The sequence below is a fragment of the Pistacia vera genome, unplaced genomic scaffold, assembly GCF_008641045.1.
Source record: "Pistacia vera cultivar Batoury unplaced genomic scaffold, PisVer_v2 Contig664, whole genome shotgun sequence".
NCBI classification, from domain to species: domain Eukaryota; kingdom Viridiplantae; phylum Streptophyta; class Magnoliopsida; order Sapindales; family Anacardiaceae; genus Pistacia; species Pistacia vera.
Genome location: NW_022196517.1, coordinates 456,624 through 469,684, shown reverse-complemented (window position 1 = coordinate 469,684; position 13,061 = coordinate 456,624). Strand labels below are relative to the sequence as shown.

General features: G+C 32.4%; 1 protein-coding gene across 1 annotated transcript in view; it reads right to left on the bottom strand.

The window, feature by feature from the left end:
- LOC116112595 overlaps positions 1 to 13,061 on the bottom strand; it is a 72,929-nt gene that overhangs the window by 14,409 nt on the left and 45,459 nt on the right. Inside the window, exons 4-6 of the mRNA XM_031398713.1 lie at positions 7,679 to 7,976; positions 6,290 to 6,362; positions 5,143 to 5,233 (exon numbers count right to left, since the gene is read on the bottom strand). Coding sequence (XP_031254573.1) covers positions 5,143 to 5,233; positions 6,290 to 6,362; positions 7,679 to 7,976 — 462 coding nt within the window. The remainder of the gene's footprint in view (positions 1 to 5,142; positions 5,234 to 6,289; positions 6,363 to 7,678; positions 7,977 to 13,061) is intronic.

The window sequence follows — 13,061 nt, the reverse complement described above, 5'->3', positions numbered from 1 at the left end:
TATTATTACATACACGTGTCAAGCATGGGACTTAAAATTCATATATGCTTGTTCTAAAAATATTTTGTCATAACTTGATGATAAATTATAAACCTCTTGTTATGTTTAGAGGCATTTTCATTAGACATACAAATAGGGCTGCAAACAGACCACGCTTTTTATGAACAGTTCAATGTTCATTCGATAATTATTCGATTCGATTCGGTAACAAACTGTTCGCGAACAGTTCGATGTTCGTTTTATAATATGTTTAATTCGAGTTCAAATATAGGATGTTTATTTGATTATGTTCGTGAACATACTGCGTTCGACTGATCCATCCGTTCGCGAATAATCTGTTCCATTATTTGTTCGTTTATGTTCAAAAAGCATGATATACATTATTACATTTTACATTTTTTTTCTTTTTTATATTATGTTTGGTTTAGTTTGGATGAACTTTTGTTTTTCTTATATATATAATATGTTTGGATTTTTTTTTTTCAAATGTCATCAATAATTAAATATATAAGTATATAGCTTTTTAATTAAAAAATAATAAATTATTATGATACATAGTATGACAAATTTAATAACATAATAGATTGTATAATCAAGTGATATATAATATAGCAAATCTAATAACATAATAGCTTCATTTTTTTTCTAAATGTAATCAATAATTAAATATTATGAGATAGCATTTCAATGGTAAATTGATGAACATAACATATTGTATAATCAATTGATGTATAGCATGACAATTTTAATAACATAATAGCTTAATTAAACATAGTATGGTAAATTGATGAACATAATATATTGTATAATCAAGTGATACATAACATGACAAATTTAATAATATAATAGCTTAATTAAATATAATATGGCAAATTGATGAACATAACATATTGTATAATTAAGTGATACATAACATGATAAATTTAATAATATAATAGCTTAATTAAACCTAAATTAATCACACATTTGTATTGATTATATATTACAATAGACTCTCATACCACTATGAATTTATGGGTGTTGAAATATATATGTAAACAGTAATGATAATAAATATATATATATATAACAAATTAATCACACATATGTATTTTATCATATATTACAATAGACCCTGGTACCACTATGAATTTATGGGTATTGATACAAAATATATATGTAGACAGTAATGATAATATATATATATATATATATATGATAATATATATCATATATATATATATATATGATAACTTATCATTTTGATAATTTAATAACATATTAAACATATTTAATCTATGATTAATATACGTATGATATACACAATTACATATTATATAATAAAACCTCTCTATAGTAATAATACTCTATATAGGAATAACCTCCATGTAGTCATAAAAACTTTTGGTCCCAACTTGGACCAGTTATAAATGAGAATAAATTTTACATTGTAATAAGTTATAATTTTTCTAGGTCTTGTCTTAAGGAATTTGCCTTTACATAGTGATAATTATATGTGAGGTTATAACTTATTAGAAGTGTAGTTACAAAAATTATTATTTTGATTAAAAAAATATTGTTTTGATTTTTGATTTTATAATTCATGTTTCAATAGTACAAATGAATTGAGTGAATAGATTTGACAACTTCACTACATTAATGAAATGGCTATTAATGTCTTTTTCAATCATTTAAATGAGTAACAAGCCGTGTATGTTTTAACTGAAGAAGAAATCATTATTAAAATTAGACAAGAAGAGAAAGGAGATAATCTTGAGGATGATAACGAAAATACCAAAAGTTTCGTGCAAGAAACTTTAAACCTACTTGAGAAGCTAGAAATATTTTGGCTTCAACAAGAAGGTGTCCATGCTAGCGACTTATTATGTACCCACAAGATAAAAGTTGTGGAAACAACGCTAAAACATAAATCACTCTTTCAAACAATTTTAGGTGAATATTTTATTTCATCTTAAACATTTAATGTAACATAGCATATGCTTTTTTGCAATATACATATAATTATTACTATGTAGAGGCAAATTCCTTAATATGGGACCCAGAAAAATTATAACTTATTACAATGTGAAATTTATTCTTATTTCTAACTGACCCAAATTAGGATTAGAATTTTTTATTCTTATTTATTCCTATATAGAGTATTACTATAGAAAGGTTTTACTATTATATATAATTGTTTCATATTATTAATTGATCAAATTCAAATATGGTTATAATAATCTAATTGTGGAAACATTGAGTGAAACCATATACAAATGAGTAATAATAGAAAAAATTGTCTATATTAAATATAATAAGCTAAATATGCATATATAAATTACTTGATATATATGTAAATGACTAAATGTTACTATATATGTTATATTATTGATAGATAATAAAATATTTTTTGTTCAAATAACTTGTAAATGTTAATAACATAAATACATAATTTATATGTAATAAGTCATTTAAATTAATTAATAATAAATTATGGCAATGACATTACNACACACAGAATCCTTCCAGTTTTGCCTGTGATGGGGGGTTAACTTTGTGAATATCCAAATTGATCAGTTAACTACATCAACGGGGACAAGGCTATTGTTTTGTTGTCCACTAGCAGCATGCACTGGATATAAATTTACACAGAAAGGAACAAGTTGTTCACACAAGAAACCTATTGAGTCCAATACTAAAACCCAAGCGTAATTAAAGGTGTTGTCCACTTCAACTAACTGCTGCCCCATATTTAGACAAATAAAGAAATGCATTTCTCCAAACTCTATTGGCATAGAAGCACCACATCCTCACCTATGCAATCGTAAAAATCTCTGCCCCTCTAATCACCCCAAAGGTGGTTCCTGAAGCCTACAAGCCAACAATCTCCTGACACAAGCTTTACAATCTCACATATGATTGAATGGTGTAAATGAGGTAAAGCCTATGGCCTTTGACATTGCACCTCGGGGCATGTCATAAGAGCCATTTATGTTGGAAAAGAGACCTTGTTGCATCTTGCTAAGAACCCTTCCACTACCATGACACTTCAGCGATTTGAACACATGACTCCAGGCTCCTCTGCCACTATGTAGGAGAGAGTCTTATCATAGAACAAGTGAATATCCTGTAGCTTTCTGATAGGAACCCACTCCAATAACTCAACAATTTGGGCTAGGCCATGGATCTTTCATGGGCTTGGGTAGAACTCTCCTTGGAAAACCGGCTTGTCAAGGGAGGGTGCCCAAGCCTTTATAACCCACATGCCCACCCTTTTCCCTTTCAATGTGGGATCCTAACATTCCACCACGCTTCCGCAACCGACGTCCACGTCGGCCTCTTTACCCCTTGGGTGACTACGCGGATCCCCTTTCCCTCGGGCCTCCATGCCCTTTCTCGGGGTAACAGCCCGGGCCCAAGGTCAGCCACTCTAATAACTCAACAATTGGGCTGGGTCATGGGTTTTTCATGGGCTTGGGTAGGACTTTCCTTGGAAAACCGGCTTGTCAAAGGAGGGTGCCCAAACCTTTATAACCCACATGCCCACCCTTTTTCCTTTCAATGTGGGATCCTAACACTTTCTCATTTCTCCCAAAGGCCACGGTGTCTCTCAAGCAAAACCAAAATAAACTATGTCAAGAAAACACTTTGAACCAAAATCTTAAGTTATTTGATGAGGACCAAACATCAATTTTCAGGCGTACCACGCTCTCTCACAAATAACTTGGACCCAATTTTAATGTCAAATATGCCCTCTTATGTGTAACATGGATTCGATTGTAAGGTCTAATAGATGTAGTGAGATTACCAAGCTAAACTGAGATAACTGAAACAAAGATCAACCTGATTTGATTGAGTGAAAGACATATACATAAGGGATTCAAAACACAAGGCTTTTAGCTTTAATACTATTAAGTATCACTTACTCAAAAGTTTAAGCTAATAGATAAAGCCCCAAAAATATAATTTAAACTATAACATTGTAACAACAAAAATTTGGTTTGTTTGCATTGCTTNATATATATATATAATCTCACTTATTTAATTTTAATATCAAATTAAATATAGGCAAAACCTCAGCAAATTTAATTGCATCGTGAGATTACCAAAATACCCTTTCGCTCAAAAAGACGAAAATGCCCCTTGCACAAACTGATTCTTAAATTATCTTCTATGTATGTGACCCGTATGCTCCTCATCATACCGGCAGTGTGTAGTATCGTGATTAACACCAATTAATCGTCTCACTACACACAGACCAAGATTGGTCCCTAACAAGGCATCATGGTCACTCGATATATTCGGATTCAGCGAAGCAGCTACCTGTCAACGATATGATTACTGTACAATCAAATCCTTTCATCATCTGTTATCTCATCGAGACTGAGGTACATAAATAGTGTCAACCTCTGTTACTCTCAATATGTATGTATTCAGTTATTAAACCAATGGCCGAAATAATAACTTAGATTGAGCATGCAACTCAATCCCACTATAACCACAGTTTTAGCGTCACTGCCATTTATTGAATTACGCCATGAGATAACTTCTCCCGTACCCAGGAGTGATGAATCCTTTGTCGATCCACCATAGTCTTGATACACTCCTTGATGCAGCTAATCACTACCGTATTGACGGCTCTAAATAGAACTACGTTGGGCTAGTGTCAAACTACACCAATCGGTGCACAAAGCGCTCTAGTGATCTCAAGTCTAAAGATCACATGCACCACCATTTGTTAGAGGATTTATTCCACAGACATTGGGGTTACCATCTATATGGAATCCTCTGGTGAATCAGTTCAGTGAACTTGCCTACAATAAGCACCCATGTGTTGCACCAGGTTGTCACTCAACAACCTTGACAAGTGAGATCTGCCACTACCTTTCGACATGGTCATTCAACACTATGATAACCTTACCATATTATCTGTGTCCTTGGTCAAAATAATACTAGGGCTATGGACTTTTCTAGAATGACCACCAAATGCATCACTACTCCTAGGTTCTCGGTGGTCATCAATAGGGAGCTGGTGGGTTTCTTTGGGAGCTCTAGAGGGCTGAGACAAGGGGATCCGTTATCCCCTTACTTGTTTGTTATTGCTATGGAGGTTCTCTCGAGGCTCTTGNACGTGTGAAAACTAACTAATTTAACATAATTTACCCATGGTTGAAGCTATCATTGAAGAAAGGAGACCTAAAACACAGGAGAAAGGTAGTGAGATGGCAAGAGCACGAGGGCCCAGCTGAGATACCTGCTCAAATTGAAATCCAAAGGGCCAGCATAAAGAAAATTAAATTGAAACAGGTTAGAACATAAAACAAAAAAAGAAAAAGACGATACCAATACAAGCAAAACAAAACATGAGACACAAAAATGGCAATCTATCAAAGTGAAATACTCTTAAAAAGGCAATTATGTTCTCTTAACTTGTTGAGCTTCTAAAGAAACAAAATATGATAGAATTATGTTCAATCACAATTTTTAACTTTCAAATTTGAGAAAATTCAACGTAATGATTCCTCAAACAAAGGCTTTTATAGTCTGGCCAAAGGCATCTATTGAAGGTGATTCATCAGTAAAGTTTAGTATGCACAAGGTAAAGAAGGTAGAGTTGAGGCCTCAGTCTCAAAATATTGCAAGATAATTTGGTCAATTTTTTTCATACATCTAAACTAGGAACAATTTTGGTTAATCTAGTGTAATTTTGTATTGGCTTTTGTTTTTCTATTCAAATGAGGCCCCCAAATTGGTACAGTACATTTTGTATCGGTTTTAGTTTTTCAATTTAAAGATCACTTCATCATTCCTTGAGTATGCCTCTAGTTTGTTCACTCTTATAGATCTCATTTCAAGTACTAAAATGTCTTCTTTGTTTCTAGTAAGAAACATATAATTCTATATTGTCTATATGTATATATTTATGTATTAATTTAGGATACCTTTACAAGTTATGTATAAACTAATGATCTAAAGGATCCAATAGATAATAAATTCACCAAAAAGTGTATGAAGTGCAGGGCAGGATGGACTTGGCCTATCCACAGCATGTTCCATGCATTAAGTTAGGAAATGGATTTACAAGCGATGGATAAACTAATGATCTAAAGGACCTGATAGATGATAAATTCACCAAGTGTATGAACTACATGGCATGAAACTTCAATAACCAGTAGGATGAACTTGGCCCATCAACAGCATGTTCCATGAGAGACAAGCAAGTTATTTATAGTTTAGCAAGCAAAGTTATTGATAGGTTAGCATGCAAAGTTATATAATGGTCAAGGACATATAAACGAAAGGTATATACCAGAAGCTGCTCCAGAAAGCAGAAATACGCAAGCATGCTGACCAAGACAAGAACTGGTATGTCCTGCCAGACCCTGGCAAGAATACAATAATTAAAACACCTTTCTGAAACACAAAATAAATTAACATAAACGACCATCCAATATAGTTGCAAGCAACCGAGCTTTTAAAACTAAGACAATATGGAATTACACAAGCTTTGGAAATATTAGGCTCTTTGAATAAAAATAAAATAATAAAAAACAAAACGTTTTTTTATCATTTGATTGTTAAGAAAAAAGAAAAAAAATATGGAATTTCAACATGAGCTGAACCATAGTTGATGGCAGTTCTAAATGGAGAATTAAAAATCTTTTTGAAAGGAGCCTTTTAGCTACATATATTGCGCGAAACAGAAATGCATAATAATAAGGAAAATAGGAAGCATAAGAGTGGGTAAGATGTTTATAGAATATGCAAGAACAACTTTGGAGGGGGACAAACTCCAAACTAATCCTACATTCCCTCCCCAATTGCCATAATTCCATCAAAATGATAAATCTTAATATTCGTTAGAAAAAATTACCAACAGAGAATAAAAAGTCAAATCTTATCCCATAAACAACTGACTTCTTCCCCTCAATTATCACCAAACATGCAACTATTAAAAGTAAAACTTAGACATCAGGCAAACTAGAAACCCTCAAAGATGGGAAAACCCAAGCAAAATGCATTCATCGGTTTAACCAAGCTCATGTGGACCATACTTGGATCCTACTCCAAGATGGAAATCTAAAACTCAAGGAGAACGACCAATTAAGAACCACAAGACCTAACTCATCCCTCTTTTGAAACATATGTACGTCGCACTATATCCCTAGTTGGAGCTTCCATAGATTCTACTTCATTGAGTAATGAGGCTTTCTTATAATGTGAAACTTATGAAATTGTGTATAGTGTGCAAATTGAAATATATCATGTAGATGAGAACACTGTAAACAAAAGTTTAACAGGCATCTCAGCTTCTTTGATTAGATTCTTTTCAGCAAAATAGCAAATAATACATATCTTCAAGAATATTGTTTGGAATCATCTAAATGAAAAGGAAAGATTTTTCTTTTTCATTTTTTGAAATTAATAACAGAGAAAACAACCTCAACATTTCTTCTGCAGTTGATAGCACCAAGCACAGGCACCTATTAATTGACTAAAACATGATGCTGCAAAACCAGGATGTACTCTTGTGATCTATGGGTTATATTTTATATAATTTCCCTATATAATTTTTATTATTCTTGCTTCCCAAAATCAATAACAATCAAGTACACCAAATGATTGATTATAACAAACCTGAGCACACAAGGACCAATTATAGAAGCATTTAGCTAACTGCCGAAATAATCAGACATGCCTGTAACGAGTGACTTCTCTCTGCTGAATAACAGATGATGGCCGCCTGACAACATTTTGAGGATTTTGTATTTTTAATAATGTCACTGGTAGGTTCTGGACATCCTGCTTGCAGACATCACATGTCTTGTTTCCCTTGATGCTAAACCACTTCACTACACAATCTTTGTGAGCAAGTGCAAGCTCCCCTTTACAGCTACACTCCATCTTAAACATGTCACCTCCTTCCCCAAGCTCAACAAAACAAATTCTGCAAACTGCTTCTTCTTCAGAAATATCTTCACCTGCATCTTCACAAGCTGAAACAAGTATGTCATAAAACAGCAAATCAACTATTTATTTTAACAAGATTACTCACAAAACAAGAAATAAAAATAATACAGGAAGGTGAACTAAGAAGACATCACAATTTTTTGGCAAACAGAAACACCACAATCCCCCAGCCCAAACAAGTGAAAGTTGCAAGCAGTGAAATCTTAAGCTGTGCACATAGTGGAAAGAAGAAAAATGTCCAAAATCTTAATAAGTTTAAGTCCATTAACAAAAATGTAAAATCCACAAACTTGAACTTTAAACATGTTTACTTTAAATTTGGACCTCAACTTGAAGTAATTATAATTCTTTTAATTTCTTTTCTCTTGTAAGGAATTCAGGTAGGACAAGCAGAATTATATGTCCAAGTCAAATTGTTTGCACCCTTTGGGAATAAACACACCCCACTTTTATCAATGTAATGATAATTCTTCAAACAGGTATGAAGTTCAGGTGCCATCAAGTCTATTGAGATAATGTGAAGTTTTTTCCTCAAAAATAAAAACTTTGCTCCAATGCCAAATTGATGAAAACTAAATTTAAGTTAATGAAAAACCATAAATAAAGAGATAGAGATGCAAATTTCTGAATAAAAACTATCAGTTCCCTCATTTGGCAGGAGAGTATTGTAGTTCCACCCTAACAACTTAGTTTAATGTGGAAAAATTGCATCAAGTGAAACCTATGAAGCTACGTTGTACAGAATACAATACCATAAGTAAAACTCACAATTGAATTAATTATGGAAAGTAGGGTAGAGACCATCATGACCCTCCAGTCAGGACTTGGAGTCTACAATATTACTGGTAAATATGTTTTTCTCCCTTCAAAGTTGTACACTTAAAATCCTATGAAGGAAAACTTAGCATTTACCGGTTTCAGTTGCTGAGTCATCATTCACTGATGTCTTCTCAGCAGCCGCAGAATGAGGAGTCATAGAAATTACACGAATTAAACCTCCACCAGATTCAGTCCGCCTTAAACTTCTCACTTTAGTATTCACCGGAACTGACAATGAGCGTGTCATATGCTGCCGAACTACTGATTTCTAAAACAAAAAAACATAATATCATGTCATTCAAAAATTAAAATAAAACACGTCTCCATCCAAAATAGGCAAAGGTACTTACAGAAATATCAGATTGAACAGCAAGACGTGGTTCCTGTACAGATTCTGACTTTGCAATTGGTGTAGCCGGTAAAGAATGTGCTGCTTTACTTGATGAAGAGAAAAAAACCTTACTAAGAGAAAATGACGTCGATGTAGAAGGCTTATCAACTGATGATGGTGAATCCGGGATGATGAGAACCGTCTTCTCACCATGATGAGAACCGTCTTCTCACCATCTTGAAACAAATTTTTTGTTCTAAAGTTCCTCTGAGGAAGCAAATTCCTCACAGATGATTTGAGCTTTGCTGAACTAGGTCTAGGGGGTAGGGCAGCTCTAGAAGAACTAGGACTTGACACCGAAGAAGAAATGTCTACTTTTGGAAATTCACCAAACGAACCATCCAAAGACCTCATAGGAATTTGCAACGTTGAGAGTTTCGGTCGTTTAGATTGCTGAACTAAAACTAAGCAAGATTCTTCATTCTTTTTTTTTTCATCAATACACACCTTCAATGCCATTGAAAAACCTTTTTAGTCTTATTATTAAACTCTACCAAACCCAAAATGCGAAATAAAATAAAATAAAAAAAAAAAAAAAAAAAAAAAAAAAAGGAGAACAAATTTCATACAAATAACAATTACAAATACCAAATGGATCAGAGAAATGAAAGAATTACCTGGGTGTGATGGTAATCATCGGAGGTTGATTCCGCATTCTGTTGTTGATCTGAACTACTCTCCATCAAATCAGGGAACAGAAAATGAAAAAGAAAAACCTAATTTTGAAATTTGGAGAGTTTAATATATGTTGATAATCCTGTGTTTTGCTCTCCAGATTTGATTCGATTTGAAGTAACAGTAACGGTAATGATGGATTCCATGCCATCAAAGTCTCGACCATTCACCCATTTTTAAATTGAATTGTCTTTTTCTACTTTACTTTTTCATTTTTATTTGTAATCACCCGCCAATCCAATAATATTTATTTTTGTTTGTCCTTTAATTAATGGATTATTAACTCACCTTTCCCTGAATTATAAGGAATTACAGCCACCTCCCTTTAGCCTGACATATTTGAAAGCAACAACAACCCTCTAGATTTTTCAATTATTACATACACGTGTCAAGTATGGGACTTAAAATTCATATATACTTGTTCTAAAATTATTTTGTCATAACATCATGATAAATTATAAACCTCTTGTTATGTCTAGAGGCATTTTCATTAGACATACAAATAGGGCTGCAAACACACCACGCTGTTTATGAACAGTTCGATGTTTATTCGATAATTATTTGATTCGACTCAGTAACAAACTGTTCGCGAACAGTTCGATATTCGTTCGATAATATGTTCAATTCGAGTTCGAACATAAGATGTTCATTTGCTTATGTTCGTGAACATACTGCGTTCGACTGATCCATCCGTTCGTAAACAATCTGTTCGATTATCGTTCGTTTATGTTCAAAAAACATGATATACATTATTATATATATTTATATTTTTTTTCTTTTTTATATTATGTTTGGTTTAGTTTGGATGAACTTTTGTTTTTCTTATATATATAATATGTTTGGATTTTTTTTTTCAAATGTCATCAATAATTAAATATATAAGTATATAGCTTTTTAATTAAAAAATAATAAATTATTATGATACATAACATGATAAATTTAATAACATAATAGATTGTATAATCAATTGATATAACATAACAAATCTAATAACATAATAGCTTCATTTTTTTCTAAATGTAATCAATAATTAAATATTATGAGATAGCATTTCAATTAATAAATAATAAATACAGTATAGTAAATTGATGAACATAACATATTGTATAATCAAGTAATGTATAGCATGACAAATTTAATATCATAATAGCTTAATTAAATATAGTATGGTAAATTGATGAACATAAGATATTGTATAATCAAGTGATATATAGCATGACAAATTTAATAATATAATAGTTTAATTAAATATAGTATGACAAATTTATGAACATAACATATTGTATAATCAAGTGATATATAGCATGACAAATTTAATAACATAATAGCTTAATTAAACTTAAATTAATCACACATTTGTATTGATTATATATTACAATAAACTCTCATGCCACTATGAATTTATGAGTGTTGATACATAATATATATGTAGACAGTAATGATAATATATATATATATATATAATCTAAAATTTTGATAATTTAAGAACATATTAAAATTTGTATAATATGAAGATTGAATTGCCTTATCCCTAATCTCTGCCTACGTTCTTATTCCCTTGTTTCTAATTCATTGTCATCTTCTGTCTAGTAAAACTTTTAGACTATATTACTCAGATTTAATGAGGTAGACTTGTTTCCTTACAAAAAGACCTTTGAACCCTTAATTTTTTTTTTCTTCAATAAAATCTTCTCAGTTCCTACGCACAGAATCCTTCAGTTTTGCTTGATGGGGGGTTAACTTTGTAATATCCAAATTGATCAGTTAACTACATCAACAGGGAAAGGCTATTGTTTGTGTGTCCACTAGCAGCATGCACCGGATATAAATTAACACGAAAGGAACAAGTTGTTCACACAAAAACCTATTGAGTCCAATACTAAAAAACCAAGCGTAATTAAAGGTGTTGTCCACTTCAACTAATGCTGCCAATTTAGACAAATAAAGAAAGCATTCTCCAAACTCTATGGCACAGAAGCACCACATCCTCACCTATGCAATCGTAAAATCTCTCCCCTTAATCAACCCAAAGGTGGTTCCTGCAGCCTACAAGCCACAATCTCCCCTGACACAAGCTTTACAATCTCACATAAGACTGAATGTTAAATGAGGAAGGTAAAGCCTATGGCCTTTGACAGCACCAGGGCATGTCATAAGAGCCATTTATGTTGGACAAAGCGACTTGTTGCACTCTGCTAAGAACCCTTCCATACCATGAACTTCAGTGATTTGAACCCATGACTCCAGCTCCTCTGCCATATGTAGGAGAGAGTGTTATCATAGAACAAGTGAATATCTGTTGCTTTCTTATTCTCACAAAGGCCATGGGGTCTCTCAAGCAAAACCAAAATAAACTATGTCAAGAAAACACTTTGAACCAAAATCTTAAGTTATTTGATACGGACCAAACATCAATTTTCAGGTGTACCCGCTCTCTCACAATAACTTGGACCCAATTTAATGTCAAATTGCCCTCTCAAAAGGATTCGATTGTAAGGTCTAATAGATGTAGTGAGATTACCAAGCTAAACTGAGAAACTGAAACAAAGATCACCTGATTTGATTTGAGTGAAAGACATATACATAGGGATTCAAAACACAGGCTTTTAGCTTTAATACTATTAAGTATCACTTACTCAAAAGTTTAAGCTAATAGATAAAGCCCCAAAAATTAATTTAAACTAAACTTGTAACAACAAAAATTTGGTTTGTTGCATTGTTCAGGTAGGTTCAGAATCTAATATGATGTTCTACTCCATTCATGGCATTTCCCGGAAGCAGGCAATTTAGGCCTCATTTGCATCATCTATAGTATTGTTGAATTGATTAAGCTATAAGAAATTTTCCAACCCTATGCATAAACAATAATACTCATTGGAATGAATCATTTTTAGTGGGAAAGAAAATGAATCAAAACCAAGAAATACTGTTTTCAAATTAGTTATATTTTTGCTAAGATTGATGTTAATATGTTTAGTACCTATTTGATAAAAAATTTATATTCATGATGGCTTTCTTAAAGAAAGACTTATTTTCTAACAATCTTCCTTCACTGTCCTTTGCACATTGTTGCAAGGACACAATTGTTTTCACACAACTGGTGAAATCCTTAGCAGTTGAGTTAACTTTATCCTTAATTTTGCTTTAATCCTTAATTTCCATGATTGTCATATTCTTGTAATTGATACACCAGTCAATAGTTTGATATAATTAATTGTTATTAGTG